The 14476-nt window shown below is 38.1% G+C and overlaps 1 protein-coding gene across 1 annotated transcript in view; it reads right to left on the bottom strand.

Annotated features, from left to right (window-relative positions):
* PSPC1 (paraspeckle component 1) overlaps window positions 1-13970 on the bottom strand; it is a 48323-nt gene extending 34353 nt beyond the window's left edge. The window contains exons 1-3 of the mRNA XM_032402450.1: window positions 13392-13970; window positions 6421-6723; window positions 410-474 (exon numbers count right to left, since the gene is read on the bottom strand). Of these exons, the coding sequence (XP_032258341.1) occupies window positions 410-474; window positions 6421-6723; window positions 13392-13757 (734 nt within the window). The 5' untranslated portion in view covers window positions 13758-13970. The remainder of the gene's footprint in view (window positions 1-409; window positions 475-6420; window positions 6724-13391) is intronic.
* Window positions 13971-14476: the final 506 nt, after the last annotated feature.

The following is a 14476-nucleotide window of genomic DNA, read 5'->3' as shown; positions in this document are numbered from 1 at the left end:
GGACTCTACTCCTGGTGAAGATGCTGTGAAGACTGTTGAAATGACAACAAAGAACTTAGCATATTACATAAATGTAATTGGTAACACATCAGCAGGGTTTGAGAGGACTGACTCCCAATTTTGAAAGAAGTTCTACTGTGGGTAAAATGGTATCAAACAGCACCACATGCTACAGAAAAACCTTGCCTGCAAGGAAGACTATTCATGCGGCAAATTTCAATATCATCTTATTTTAAGAAATTGCCACAACCACCCCAACCTTCAGCAACCATCAACCTGATCAGTATTTTTTTAATTAAGGCATGCACTTTTTTTTAAACATAATGCTATTTCACACTTAATAAACTATAGTTTATAGGTGTAAATATAACTTTATGTACTGGGAAACCAAAGAATTCATTTGACACACATCACTGTGACATTCACTTTACAGCACTGGTCTAGATCTGAATCTGCGGTATCTCCAAGGTATGCCTATATTGAATAAACGTTAGATTTCTTCAGTATGACAGTTACATTGTAACTTTTAAGAAAATATTCTTAATAAATGCATATCAAGTACTGCATTCAGGGATAAAGTATGACATCTGTACCTGACTCTCAAAAGAATTAGCCAAAAAAAACCAAAAAATCCAAAACTGTATGTATATAGTGAAATAAAACGTGTCAAAATGCTAACAATTAGTGAATGTAGACACCATATACAGTAACATTAAAGGGTTGCTTTAAAGCGAAAATGTCTTTTTCTAACTAAAATTGAAACATACGGGGCACCTGGTGGCTGAGTTGGTTGAGCATCTGACTTCAGCTCCTGCCATGATCTCGGGGTTCTGGACTGAGCCCCATGTGGGGCTCTGCACTCAGCAGGGAGTCCGCTTCTCCCTCTCACTCAGTCCCTCTCCCCCTGCTCGTGCACACTCTCTCAAATAAATAAAATCTTAAACAAAAAAAAATGAAATATACATTTTTCTGCTTCTACGGAAACAACCCCAACATCATTTTTAGGATATCAGTTGGCAAATGGTAAAATCGCTGTATCTTGATTTAATTTAACCTGTAATGGTCTTTAGGAAAAAGAAAAAAAAAGCAGAACAGGGGTGCCTGGGTGGCTCAGTCGGTTAAGCTGCTGCCTTCGGCTGGGGTCGTGGCCCCAAGGTCCTGAGATCGAGCCACATATTGGGCTCCTTGCTCAGCGGGGAATGTGCTTCTCCCTCTGCCTTGTGCTCCCCGCCCCCACGTCAAATAATTTAAAAAAAAAATCTTTAAAGAAAAGAAAAAAAAGAAAAACTAGAGAGAGAAATTTAAGTAGTGAGCAGCTAGCATTATGCCTACTCAATTCCTGTGTAGTTCTAAATCCCTATGATACCACCCCTATAAATCACTTGTATTATCCTTGATATCTGAGATTCAGTCAGTCTGTCAATAAATATCTGATTACCCAAAATGTACCAAGAAGACCGTACTTGGGGCTAGAGAATCAAAGTAAACACCACCATCCCTGAAGTGTTCTAAAAGACCAAAACAAACAAACAAAAAAGAATGAGTAAACAAATACTTTTAAGAGCTAAGAAGGAAAAACACAATGCTGTCAGAAAGAATTAACAGAGGGAGCCCACTTTAGATAAGGCAGTGAGGAAATTCCTCTCCATGAAGTTACATTTCAGCTGATACCAACTATTCAAACAGGGAAAAGAGCATCCTGAGTTCCATTAGAAGGTTTAACTAAAAACAAAGTTTGGAGCAAGAATAGTCTATAAAAAATTCCACCTGTAGCACAAAATGAAAAGCAAGGGATACGGTGTCAGACTAAAATCCACCATTTAGGGGCGCCTGGGTGGCTCAGTCGGTTAAGCGGCTGCCTTCAGCTCAGGTCATGATCCTGGGGTCCTGGGATCGAGCCCCACGTCCGGCTCCCTGCTCAGCGGAGAGCCTGCTTCTCCCTCTCCCTCTGCCTACTTGTGCTCTCTATCTCTCTGTCAAATAAATAAATAAAATCTTTAAAAATAAATAAATAAATAAAATCCACCATTTATTAGTTGTGCAATTACACAAATTACTTAACATCTCTCAGCCGGTTTTCTCCTCTGAAAAATGGAACAGTGCTATGAAAATCCAACATGCTTATGATTGTGAAGTATGACAGATAATACAATGTTCAACACCTTGTCCATTCCCTCAGAACTGTTTTTAAATTATTCCAAAAGCTACCTGGAGGACGTATTTCCCAATGCCTGGATGTGACTTTAAAAAAATACCAATTAATCAAAGCCTGTAGTGGAAAAAATACTAATCACATGCCTTGCCTATTGCTTTATTTCCTTCCTTCCTTCATTAAATAACTATTAGCTTACTTTGTGGCCAGGAATTACGAGACTACAGGTGCTAAGAGAGTATAATACTAAGCAAAGTAAGTCAGAGAAAGACAAATACCGTATGATTTCGCTCATATGTGGAATTTAAGAAACGAAACAAAGGGGAAAAAAGAGACAAACCAAAAAGCAGACTCTAACTACAGAGAACAAACAGATGGTTGGGGTGGCGGGGGGTGTGAATGGGTGAAATAGGTTAAAGGGACTAAGAGCACACTTATTTTGATGAACACTGAGTAAGATACACAATTGTTGAATACTATACGGTACACATGAAACTAATATAACACTGTATGTTAACTATACTGGACTTAAAGTAAATTTAATTAAAAAAAAGAACATAGGTGCTGGGATTATAGTGTTGAACAAGACAAAGCCCTTGCCCTCATGGAACTTACATTCTACTGCAGAGAAAGACATACAAATTAAAACAGTAAATGCTATGACAAAAAATAAATTGGGAGAGGAGAGTATCAGTGACGCTGCAGAGGGGATGACTATATGAAGATAAAACTACTTCTCTGAGAAGAAAACATCTTAGCAAAAGGTGAATAAAATGGAACAAGGCCTGTGACGTGGAGAGCAAGCATTCTCTAAGCAAAGGGAACAAGACCAAAAAGTCTCTGAAGGAACAAATTGGCAGTGCTGTAAAACAGATGTAACATGAATTACAGCTTTAGCATGAATGGTTAACAGTCCAAAACAAACTGAAAATGCTTTACAAATCACCAAACTAAGCTGTGGGGCCAAAAACAAGATGTTTCATATTGTTTGTATCCAGTCCCCCAAACCCTAAAATATTTTAATGATCCCAACCAATAATATAGCAAATGGAAACACTTTACTACTAACAGAGATAAAAGGAATCAATACAATAATCAACTAAGGAATTTTTACACTAAATCCAGTGTAAAGACTAAGGATGAACATCAAGAACTTTGTCATGGGCAAACTGAAAGGAAAGGCATGTTAATATGGCAAGAGGTTTAATGACTATTATAATTACTTAGAAGTATTTTTAAGTAAATGGAGAGATACACCACATTCATGGAATGGAAAAGTCAGTATTGTGAAGATGTCAATATTCCCCAGAATGACCTGTACACTCAAGGCAATTTCAATCAAAAGCCCAGCAGAATTTTTTTAAATTGACAAGTTGATTTTAAAATCAGTAAAAATAGGGGTGCCTAGGTGGCTCAGTCATTAAGCGTCTGCCTTTGGCTCAGGTCATGATCCCAGGCTCCTGGGATCGAGCCCCGCATCAGGCTCCCTCCTTGGCAGGAAGCCTGCTTCTCCCTCTCCCACTCCCCCTGCTTGTGTTCCCTCTCTCACTGTGTCTCTCTCTGTCAAATAAATAAATAAAATCTTAAAAAAAAATTCTTTTTAAATAAAATAAAATCCGTAAAAATAATCTGAAACTAATGTAACATTGTACATTAACTATACTCAAACTGGGAAATAAACAGGTAGATAGATAAAATAAGTAAGGATATACAAAACAAGAATACCCAGAACAATTTTGAAAAAAGAAAAAAGTTAGGTGATACTACCTAATTTCAAACCTTAGCATAAAGTAATTAAGAAAGTACAGTACTGGTGTGGGGCACACCTGGCTGGCTCAGTCACTAGAGCATACAACTCTTGATCTCAGAGTTGTAAATTTAAGCCCAATGTTGGGTGCAGAGATTACTTAAAAATAAAATCTTTAAGGGGCGCCTGGGTGGCTCAGTCGGTTAAGCATCTGCCTTCAGCTCAGGGGCTTCCTGCTCAGCAGGAGCCTGCTTCTCCCTCTCCATTCTGCCGCTCCCAACCCCCCCTCCCCCACCGTTCTCCTCTCACATGCTCACTCTAATAATATCTAAAATAAAATAAAATAAAATCTTAAAAAAAAAGTATTGGTGTAATAGACACGCAGATCAATGAAACAAAATATAGTGCAGATTTTTTTTTGCCAAGATTTTTGATAAAAATAAAAGATAAAAAAGGAGATATCATAATCTTTTCAATGACTGGTGCTGGAACAAATGGATATATGTATGGAAAAAAAATGAACTGTTATCTCACATCATGCTCAAAATGGACCACAGGTATAAATAAAAACGCTATAAAATGTCTCAAGAAAGCACAAGAAAAACTTTGCTACCTTGGGAAAGGCAAGAATTTCATAAAAGGATCCAAAAAGCACAAATCATAAAAGAAAAAAAATCATAAATTATACTTCACTTCTGCTTTCTGAAGAACACTATTAAGAAAATTAAAAAGCAAGCCACAGACTGCGAGAAATCATCATAAAACAGATCTGTATCCAGATTTTTTTTTTTTTTTAAAGATTTTATTTATTTATTTGACAGAGAGAGACACAGCGAGAGAGGGAACACAAGCAGGGGGAGTGGGAGAGGGAGAAGCAGGCCTCCCGCCGAGCAGGAGCCCAATGTGGGGCTCGATCCCAGGACCCTGGGATCATGACCTGAGCTGGAGGCAGATGCTTAACGACTGAGCCACCCAGGCACCCCTGTAGCCAGATGTTTTAATTCAGTAAGGCAAACCTCCCAATTAAAAAATAGGAAAAAATTTCGACACTTCATAAAAGATATAAAAAGAGCCAAAAAGCACATGAAAAGATGCTAATCATTAGTAGTTAGGAAAATAAAATTTAAACTCACCATGAGACGCTCCTATCACTAGAATATCCAAAAGACTAAAAATATCAAGTGTTGGTGAAGGTATGGAGCAACTAAACTAGAACTCTCCCACTCATCATTGCTGGTAGGAATGTGAAATGATACAACCATTTTGGAAAACAACTTGGCAGTTTCTTATAAAGTTGAAAATTCAGCCGTTTACCCCTAAATATTACCCAAGCCACAGGAAAACATAATATTCACAAGAAGCCTTTACACAAATGTTCATGGTAGTTTGATTCAAAATGGCCAACAGCTGGAAACAACTTGAACATTCACCCACTCTTAGATCACTGGGCAAACTGTGATTATGTCCATATGACGGAATAAAACTCAGCCATAAAAAGGAACAAAATACTGATACAATGGTATAGGTGAAATCTCATAAATTATTATGCTAAGTCAAAGAAATCAAACACAGGTGGCTCCTGGGTGGCTCAGTCAGTTAACTGTCTGCCTTCAGCTCAGATTGTGATCCCAGAGTCCTGGGATTGAGCCCGGAGTCAGGCTCCCTGCTCAGCTGGGAGTCTGCCTGTCCTTCTCCCTCTGCCCTGCTCATGCTCTCTGTCTCTCTCTCAAATAAATAAAATCTTAAAAAAAAAAAAAAAATCAAACACAAAAGAGTACATACTATTTCATTTACATGAAATAACTAGAAAAGACAAAACTAATTTACAGGAGTGCAGAAAGATCAATAGCTGTGTAGGACAGGGTTAAGGGGTGGAAAATAACAGCAAAAGAACACAAAGGAACTTGTTTGGATGATGAAAAAGTTCTCTATTTGATTGTGATTTTAAGTTACATAAGTACATTCACTTGTTAAAACTCACTGAGTTTTACATTTAAAATTGGGTGCATTTTAATTCATGAAAATTATGCATTTATCAATCTCATGAAGAGGCTGGGCATTTCTTTTAGCTATATCTCTGTTGAAAGCATAGCAACAAAGCTTGATTCCCTTGAATTTCCAGAAATTCTGTAAACAACCTAACAATACATAATAAATCCAGTTCTGCTAAAACTAAAAAAAAAAAAAAAAGCATTTAAAAAGTTGATTAAAATGTCATTCAACCATTATTTAAATATAAAATTTTCCTTTGCATATAAAAGACATTCAGTCACCTGAATGAAAATCATAAAAGAATACATTTCTAAGATTCAAGTATGAATCAATACACTGAAGTCTGAAGTATGACTCCTGACTCCTGGAGATACACAAAAATTTCTTATTTATATTTAGTGAATATTTATTCAACACCTACTTACCATATGCCAAGACAGTATGAACTGTACAAGGAAAGACAGAAGTTCAGAACAGAGAGAAGCCCATTTGCAACTGCACAGAAGGATGACGAGATGTTTAAAACTTACGTTGTTAGCAAGAACGCCCCATCACCACATCTTTCCAGAGCCTTTCGTGCAGGAGGTTTTGCTGCAAATTCTACAAAACCTTTTCCTGTCGCTCTACCACGATCATCCACAACCACAACGGCTTTCTCTACAGGACCAAACTGGGAAAATGCTTGCTCTAGCAGCTCATTGGAAACAACCGGCGAAAGGTTCTTGACAGTTAGGGCTGCTCCATGTGTAGCAAAACGAATTCGGAGAGGTCTGCTCTTCAAAATGGTGCCATCCAGCTCTGCTTTTGCAATTTCAGCCAGTGTTCTGGATTCCTTTTTAGGAGGAAAAATCACTTTTTAAAGATGATAGTAACACAAATAATTTTAAATAGTGGTTTCTAGGGAGAAGAGCTGGGTAGCTTTTGGAAAATGACTGTTAGGGTCACTCTGTTTTTGTGTCATTCAATTTTGGTATCACATGCATTGTATTAATTATTCAAAAATAAGTATGTTTAAATACCCCAATGTCCCAAGTCATCACTAAAAGATTATCTATTCAGAAATTACCAGCTATTAAATATTCGAAGCAAGATCTTTTTTTTAAATCTCCTCATATATTAAAAGTAAATCATAATTACTTTTTGAGACCAAGCACCAGTTACTGGAAGCTATTATTGAAAACAGAATAATTTCCCATATATTCCATGTTTTTGATATTCATATCTTAATAAAACATCCCACCTCATCCCACCTCTCCAATGCCAGAAAAACCCCCTTCTCTTTTTCTTTTTTATATCATCTATGAAAACTACTATCAGATGTTGTTAACCACTTCTGAAATACTTTCATGGGCTACACATTTCTCCATTATATTGAGAAGCAAACATGTACAATCATGGGCTATAAGAGTTCTCTCCGTTATAGAGAGAATCAAGTGCACACGCATTTATAAACTAGAAAATACATTCATTGCTGAAACCACTAGGTAACTTCCTACTTGAAGAATTCAAGAATATAGACATCTAAACATTATCAACAAACTGACAAGTTTAATATAGACATGTTCTTTTTCTTTGTGTTGTGAGAACTCTCCAGAGAGAACTGAAAGAAGTTTTATATGCATTTGTAAGAGAACAAATATACTGTCTTATGAAAAAAGTCTTAAGGTCACAATAGATCCTTATATAATCACTAAAATATTCATGACATTTAAATTACTGCACTTATGCAAAAATCTATCTACAGAACTAATGTTACAAAGACAAATGAATCTAACCTTTTTACAGATTTTCAAAATAGCTATCTTTAAAAATTACTCTTGGGGTGCCTAACCGGCTAAGTCAGTAAAACATGTGACTTGATCTCAGGGTTGTAAATTCAAGCCCCAGCTTGGGTACAGAGATTACTTAAAAATAAAATCTCAAAAATAAGTAAATAAAAATTACTCTTAAATTTTTTTAAAATTATTCTTAAAAGTATCTGCAAGCATTCAATAAATATCTAACAAGGGACAGGTACTTTGTACCTAGTATGTCATATAATCCAACAACTTTGAGAGGTAGATTTTAAAATGCTGTTGGGTATAACTGGGAATGGGAAGAGGAATGAGGAAATTTCATGGGGGTGATGATAGTGTTCTGTATCTTGATAGGAATCTGAGTTAAACAAATGTTATTTGTCTAAAATCACCAAACTGTACACTTATAATTTGTGCATTTTGCTGTATGCAGATTTCAAATACCTCAAAAAATAATACTGGACTCTAGTTAATGACAAGCATGCCAGAGCGTTCAAAAAGTCAAGAACTGATGGGCAGAGACAGAGATGAATAGATAAGTGAAAAAAACATATATAACAAAACTTAGACAATCTAGATGGTGGATATATGGATGTTCATTGCTATATATCTGAAATTTTTTCAGAGTAAATGTTTAAGGGCAGGAGGATAAAGAAAACCGGTGAGGACTTTCTAAAACTGAAGAGTGGTGGGGCGCCTGGCTGGCTCAGTTGGTAAAGCGTGTCACTCTGGATCTCGGGGTTGTGAATTCAACCCCCACACTGGGAGTAGAGATTACTTAAAAATAAAATCTTAAGAAAATAATAAATAAATGAAATAAAACTGAAGAGTGCTTCCAGAGGGCATCTCCTGTTCAGATTCAGTCACGTATATTCACAACATCACATATTTTTTCCCCCAAGGGAAGTAGGAAATCCCAATTTTTATGTTAAATCAAGTAATTTTTTTTACAGTTGGCAATGAATTCAATTTTTAGTACTTTTGGGCCAAATAAAATGTTTATGCTGTCAGGAATTTTCAATACCATAATCCTTCTTCAAAGCTTATACTTTTCATGGTTTTAAGTAATTCTACATCAGGGTTTCTCAACTTTAGCACTCTTGACATTATGGGCAAGATAATTCCTATTGTGGGGGGCTGTCCTGTGCATTATAGGAGATTTAAGCCAGTAGAACCACCCCCACTTTTGACAACGAAAAATGTCTCGAGACATTGTCAAATGTCCCCTGGGAAGCAAAACCACCCCATTTAAGAACCACTGCTGTAAATGTGTACTACAGTTATCTGTAAAATCAATTAAAATTATGTGTTTGAAATGAAACCAAAGATTTCTTTACTTCATGCCGCAGAATAACGATAACAAGGTAACTTAGTAATTACTAAGTAGGTACTATATGCTAGCCATTATTTTATATAAATATACATATATATCTATCTAACTAAATACACACACACACACATTAGCTTTCATTATCCTCATCAACAATCTTACAAAGTGGGTTGTTACTATCCCCACTTCACATATGGGGAAATAAGCCTAGACAGGTTGAAGTAACTCGCCCCCAGATCTATACAGAATTCATAATCTCTACCAATACACCGTAAGTCCCTCCTTCCAGCTAGTGTCCCTGCATCACTCTGCATAAAAAGTAAAACTATAGGCTTTTAACTTAAAGGAATACAAAAAATAACAAGAAACTAAGTGACTACCCCAAGATAGAGACCACTTGAATTAGGATCTCATGATGTCCATTGGACCCTTTCAAAAGGCTCTTTCAAAGCACCTGATCTTTTCTCATTGTTCGCTAGTGGTTAAAACTGACCACTGCAAGAGTACTAAATTAATTAAGTTCAAGGAAATCCACTGATGCAAAATGGAAATAGCCTTCAAGTCAATCAACAGAAAGTTGACTGGGTAACTAGCAGTCCATTCACACTGTGAAATACAATATGGTCATTAAAAATCAATCTAATGATATGAAAAGATGTCAAAGAGATATTAAATGAAAACCTCAAATCACAAAATGTGTACAGTATGGTTTGCTATGGAAAAATCACACCAAGTTTAACAGTGATTACATTTAATGTGTTAGGGGGCAATCTTTCACTAGAATTAAAATTGTAATAAGAAAATTACCTCAACTAAAAGAGCACTTTAAATTATATGCTGGACAGGCCCACTAAGGAGATTCTACAACATCTTTTTCAGTATTTGACATTCCATTAAGAAGCACACAGCATTGGGGCACCTGGGTGGCTCAGTCGTTAAGCGTCTGCCTTCGGCTCAGGTCATGATCCCAGGGTCCTGGGGTTGAGCCCTGCATCAGGCTCCCTGCTCTGCGGGAAGCCTGCTTCTCCCTCTCCCACTCCCCCTGCTTGTGTTCCCTCTCTCGCTGTGCCTCTCTCTGGCAAATAAATAGATAAAATCTTTAAAAATAAAAAGCACACAGCATTTCATTATTAAAAACAAAAAACACAAGGGGAGAGGGTTTAGTCCCCAAAGGCTAAATTAATGTAAATTCGGTTGATTTGTAACTGTAAATTCGGTTGATTTGTAACTCTTTAATTACAAGAGTGGTTCTCAAACCTTAGCAAGCATAAAAATAACATGGAGGGCTAATTAAAACCCAAGACTATTGGGCCCCAACCCCACAATTTCTGATTCAGTACATCTAATCTAGGGTGGGGTCTTAGAATTTGCATTTCTAACAAATTCTCAGTTAACAACTTTTGAGATGGTCTAGGGTCAGTCAGCATTGCTAGCATGAGTGGGAGGGAAAATAATATAAGTGGCCATCTGCGTACACTAGAGAGAAATGTGAATCTGCTGGAAAGGAACCACAGTTTTGTGAATCACCGCTTCAGAAGTCTAGTTTACTAAAGCTAAAAAAGTAGGGGAGGAGGGAGATAAAAGCAGAAACAGAGTTCAGGTCAAACTTGTACCAGTTTTAACTATATTAAACTAGCTTTAAAATGCACCACTGGGACTTCTGGCTGGCTCAGTCTGAGAAGCATGTGGCTCTTAATCTCAGGGTCGTCAGTTCGAGCCCCTGACTGGGTATAGAGATTACTTAAATAAATAAACTTTTTAAAAAATGCACTACAAGTTCTCAGTTAATTTAGCCAATCTAATGTCAGTAACCACTCAAAACCTAAAAAAGAAGCTTTTGGGTCTAAAATTCCACAAAATGTACCTAAATTAAACACAGTCTATTTCAACCCTAATGTACCATGGATTTACAATATGGATTAGGACCTTATAAGGAAACGCCGCTTCAATTCTTTTTCCTCACCATTACATACTAGCAATGCTGACCCTACACCATCTCCAAAATGTTGTCTCACCTCATCAATTAACTGGAAAACTACAACCACCACTGTAAAAAATTTAATTTTAAAGATTAACTGAACAAATAAAAAGTATTTCTAAAAATAGAAATCAAATAAAATTACACCACTATTATAGGGCCACTACACCACCACTACATACTATAGCCACTACACCATTACTTACATTCAAATCAGGTATACACTATATGATTTCCTAAGTAGAAAAAGATATGTAAGAGCTCAGAAATATTTAAGGCTTTTAAATGTACCTGTTAATCACAGAGCTCAGATTAAACAGTAAAGTTATCCATAAAGCTAAATCTTGTAAGCTAAATTCTAATTTCCCACTGACATATTTTTAACATTCCTACACAAAAAATACAGCATGATAGGTTTGGAGGAGCATATCCCAAAGGAGCAGACAAGGGCCTTCTCATCTCCCCATTTCATAATCCCATAGACTTTTTTTTAAAAAAAACTAAAAGCAAATATCCACTAGCCACATATGGCTATTTAAATTTAAGAATAAGTAAAATTTAAAGTTTAAATCCTCCAGCACAATTGCTACATTTCAAGTGCTCAACAGTCACATATGGCTAGTAGCTACTACATTGGACAGCATATACACATAACATTTCCAACACTGCAGAAGTTCTATTTGACAGGGCTAATACATTAAAGGAAAAAAAGGATTATCAGTAGCTTTAAAGATAGAAGGAAAAAGATTTTTCCATGTCAAAATGTTTACTATTGGCTTATTTTTTAAGTGTAAGGCTTCCCAAACAAAAGGAAATGCAGTCCTACCATTCTTCCTCCAGAATGTCAACTTTAGAACAGACCAACAGGGTGCCAGAGGCTAAAGAGTATGAAAATGTTAAATAACATCTCTTTGGAAAGTTTACTAAAAATTGCCTAAAACACCTCATTGTAGAAACCTAAGTTCCTTTAACATAACTTTTGAAATTGTATTAAAAATAATTTTACCAAATGACTGTTTAACGTCCAAAAGATATTTATAATTTTATGTTCAAAACGCACTGATTACTTAACTTCAATTTTAAGGAAATTTCCAGATCTTATTAATACCCTATGAAGATTTACCCTTCTCTTGAAGCCATTTAGATTTTAAATGTTCAAATGTTCTCCCTAAAAAATACAATGTCATTAAATCACAATCAATTCTATCTACGTATTAAAATTTTGCCTTGGCCAATCATGAAGAGAACCCGATTTTCAATGTTACAACTCCAATAAGAAAGCTTCCACAAACTGCCATGCACATAAAATTTGAGGGTCAAACTAGAAAGGCAACACAACACAAATAAGCCCTTGTGTAAAAATGTCTCCAAGAAAAATATTTTGTTGGAAAAAAAATCCAGCATCTAAATACGAATTACAATAAAGCTGTATAACTGACACTGATGGAATTCACCACAAAGCACATAGGAAAACCGAATAAAGTAGATATTTTGGCCTGTAAGAGTAAACCCCCGCTGTTTGAATTAAAATAAAAAATGTAAGGGAGGCACAATTTTTGCATGTTATTGGAAAACTTTTAAGACTTAGACTAAAAAGTAATATGTACACTCTCCTAGCATTAAAATGTGCCCGTAAAATATAGAACAGTATGTAATTCATACCCCCCCCCCAAAAACGTGGAAACGTCCAGAATGTTTAGGAAGAGAGCATCCTACACTAGATACGTAACAATTCAACACCGTCCCAATATTGCAGAGTTTAAGAACTAGGCAGTTAAAGGTGGGCTGCGCTGAGGTGAGGGAGAAGCAAAATGGTTTACCGTTAAACATGCAAGTCTGGTTGCAATCAAGGAGATGATTTGGAAAATTTTTAAGAAGCGAGTCCGCCGGTTGGTCCTCCATGCCCAATGAAATTTCTGGTAAGACCGAAGCTTCCGTTCCAAATTCATATCTAATTCATTTCCCTTAACACAATTGTGCCTGCAAGAAGTCTCACCCCAAAACGTTCCTGACCCTTGTCGGAACCAGAGAACTAAAACCCATTGGGCCGGGTTAGCCGTAGCCTATGTAGCGCGGGGCAAGCGAAGCCGGACGCGCGCAGAGCAGAAAACGCTGGCGACAGCAACCACGGAGCGACGGGAAACCGAGCCGGCTAATCGGAAATACCGGGCTAAAACGCCGCTCTGGGAGAAAGGACAATCCAGCGCGGCGGGAAAGATAAGGGCGGGAGGCGCCGCGATTTTCACAGGCCACAGCAAAGGCCGCAGCTGGGACAAGGGCTTTCTCCAAGGCGGCTGAGGAACGTAGACCGCTGCCGGCGGCGCCCGGCTCCTCGCAGGGGCCTCCCTTCACGACCCCTTCCCCTCACACCCCCGCCAGCCACGTCCGACACTCACCAAACGGATGAAGCCAAAGCCACGGTCCCGATTGATGAAGACCTCGCTGGGCTCGCCGTAGCGCTCGAAGAGCCTCTTGAAGTCCTCCTCCGTGATGTCTGTGGGCAGGTTCCCCACGAAGAGGCGACAGCGTTGCGTGTACGTCTTTTCGCCCGGCTTGAGGAAGCTCTTGATGTCAATGGTGAATCCCATCTCTTCATCGGGGTGGTCCTCCGGGGGCACGGGGGCAGGTGGCGCCGGCTCCCCCGCCAGCGCGAGGGCCATGGCGGCCGCCGGCTCGCTCTCGCCTGCCGCGGACTCAAGAGCTCGAAGGCGGGCCGGGTTTTTCTCAATGCGTACTTGCTTCAGGTTTCCTCTTAACATCATCTTAGTGAGTTGACTTCAGATACCGGATATAATTCTAGAGCTATAGCGTATCTCTGTATATACCTAGAGAAACGGAATATAGAAGGAAAAAGTCAGAGAAGACAGCTAGGTCGCCTAGCGCGCTGCCCTGCCTGGTAGGACTCACGGCCCGGGTAGCCGCACGTTCAAAATGGCGCTGCCACCAGCCGCAGTTACAAGAAGAGACGCCAGCTGTAAGCCCCGCCCCTCCGCAAAGGCCGGCGCCGGAGCCACCGCGCCTGCGCATTATTGGCGCCAACGGCACGATAGCTAGCATGCGCATGAGCACAATATTAAACGAGCTGTGGAGCCAAGTCACCTTCTAGGCTTCGCGAAACGCGGTTTCCCATCCTTCTAAATTAGCAGACTGTTGGGTTGCACTTGTGAGAAAAATTGTGTTATGTGTGCATCCAGCGTGTGAAAACACAATGATTTGGGGAATATCTATATTCTTTTAAATATCCAGCTCAATTCTCAATGACTATGGAAAAATGAAAACTTGCAGATTTTATGCATACCATTGAATAAGAAGATATTTCCCAGTAATTGGAACACGTAAAAACATTTATTTCTGCCCGTTTCAACAGCAAGGTTTTTATTATATTTACTGATATAATCCCGTTCTATAAAATAATTATGCTGTTGATTATTCGCCTCGGAGAAGGACTCCATGAAATTGCTTATGAAATTCTGAACTCCTA

Source organism: Phoca vitulina, unplaced genomic scaffold (assembly GCF_004348235.1).
Source record: "Phoca vitulina isolate PV1807 unplaced genomic scaffold, GSC_HSeal_1.0 scaffold5, whole genome shotgun sequence".
Classification (NCBI taxonomy): domain Eukaryota; kingdom Metazoa; phylum Chordata; class Mammalia; order Carnivora; family Phocidae; genus Phoca; species Phoca vitulina.
This window is presented reverse-complemented; position numbering and strand designations above follow the sequence as displayed.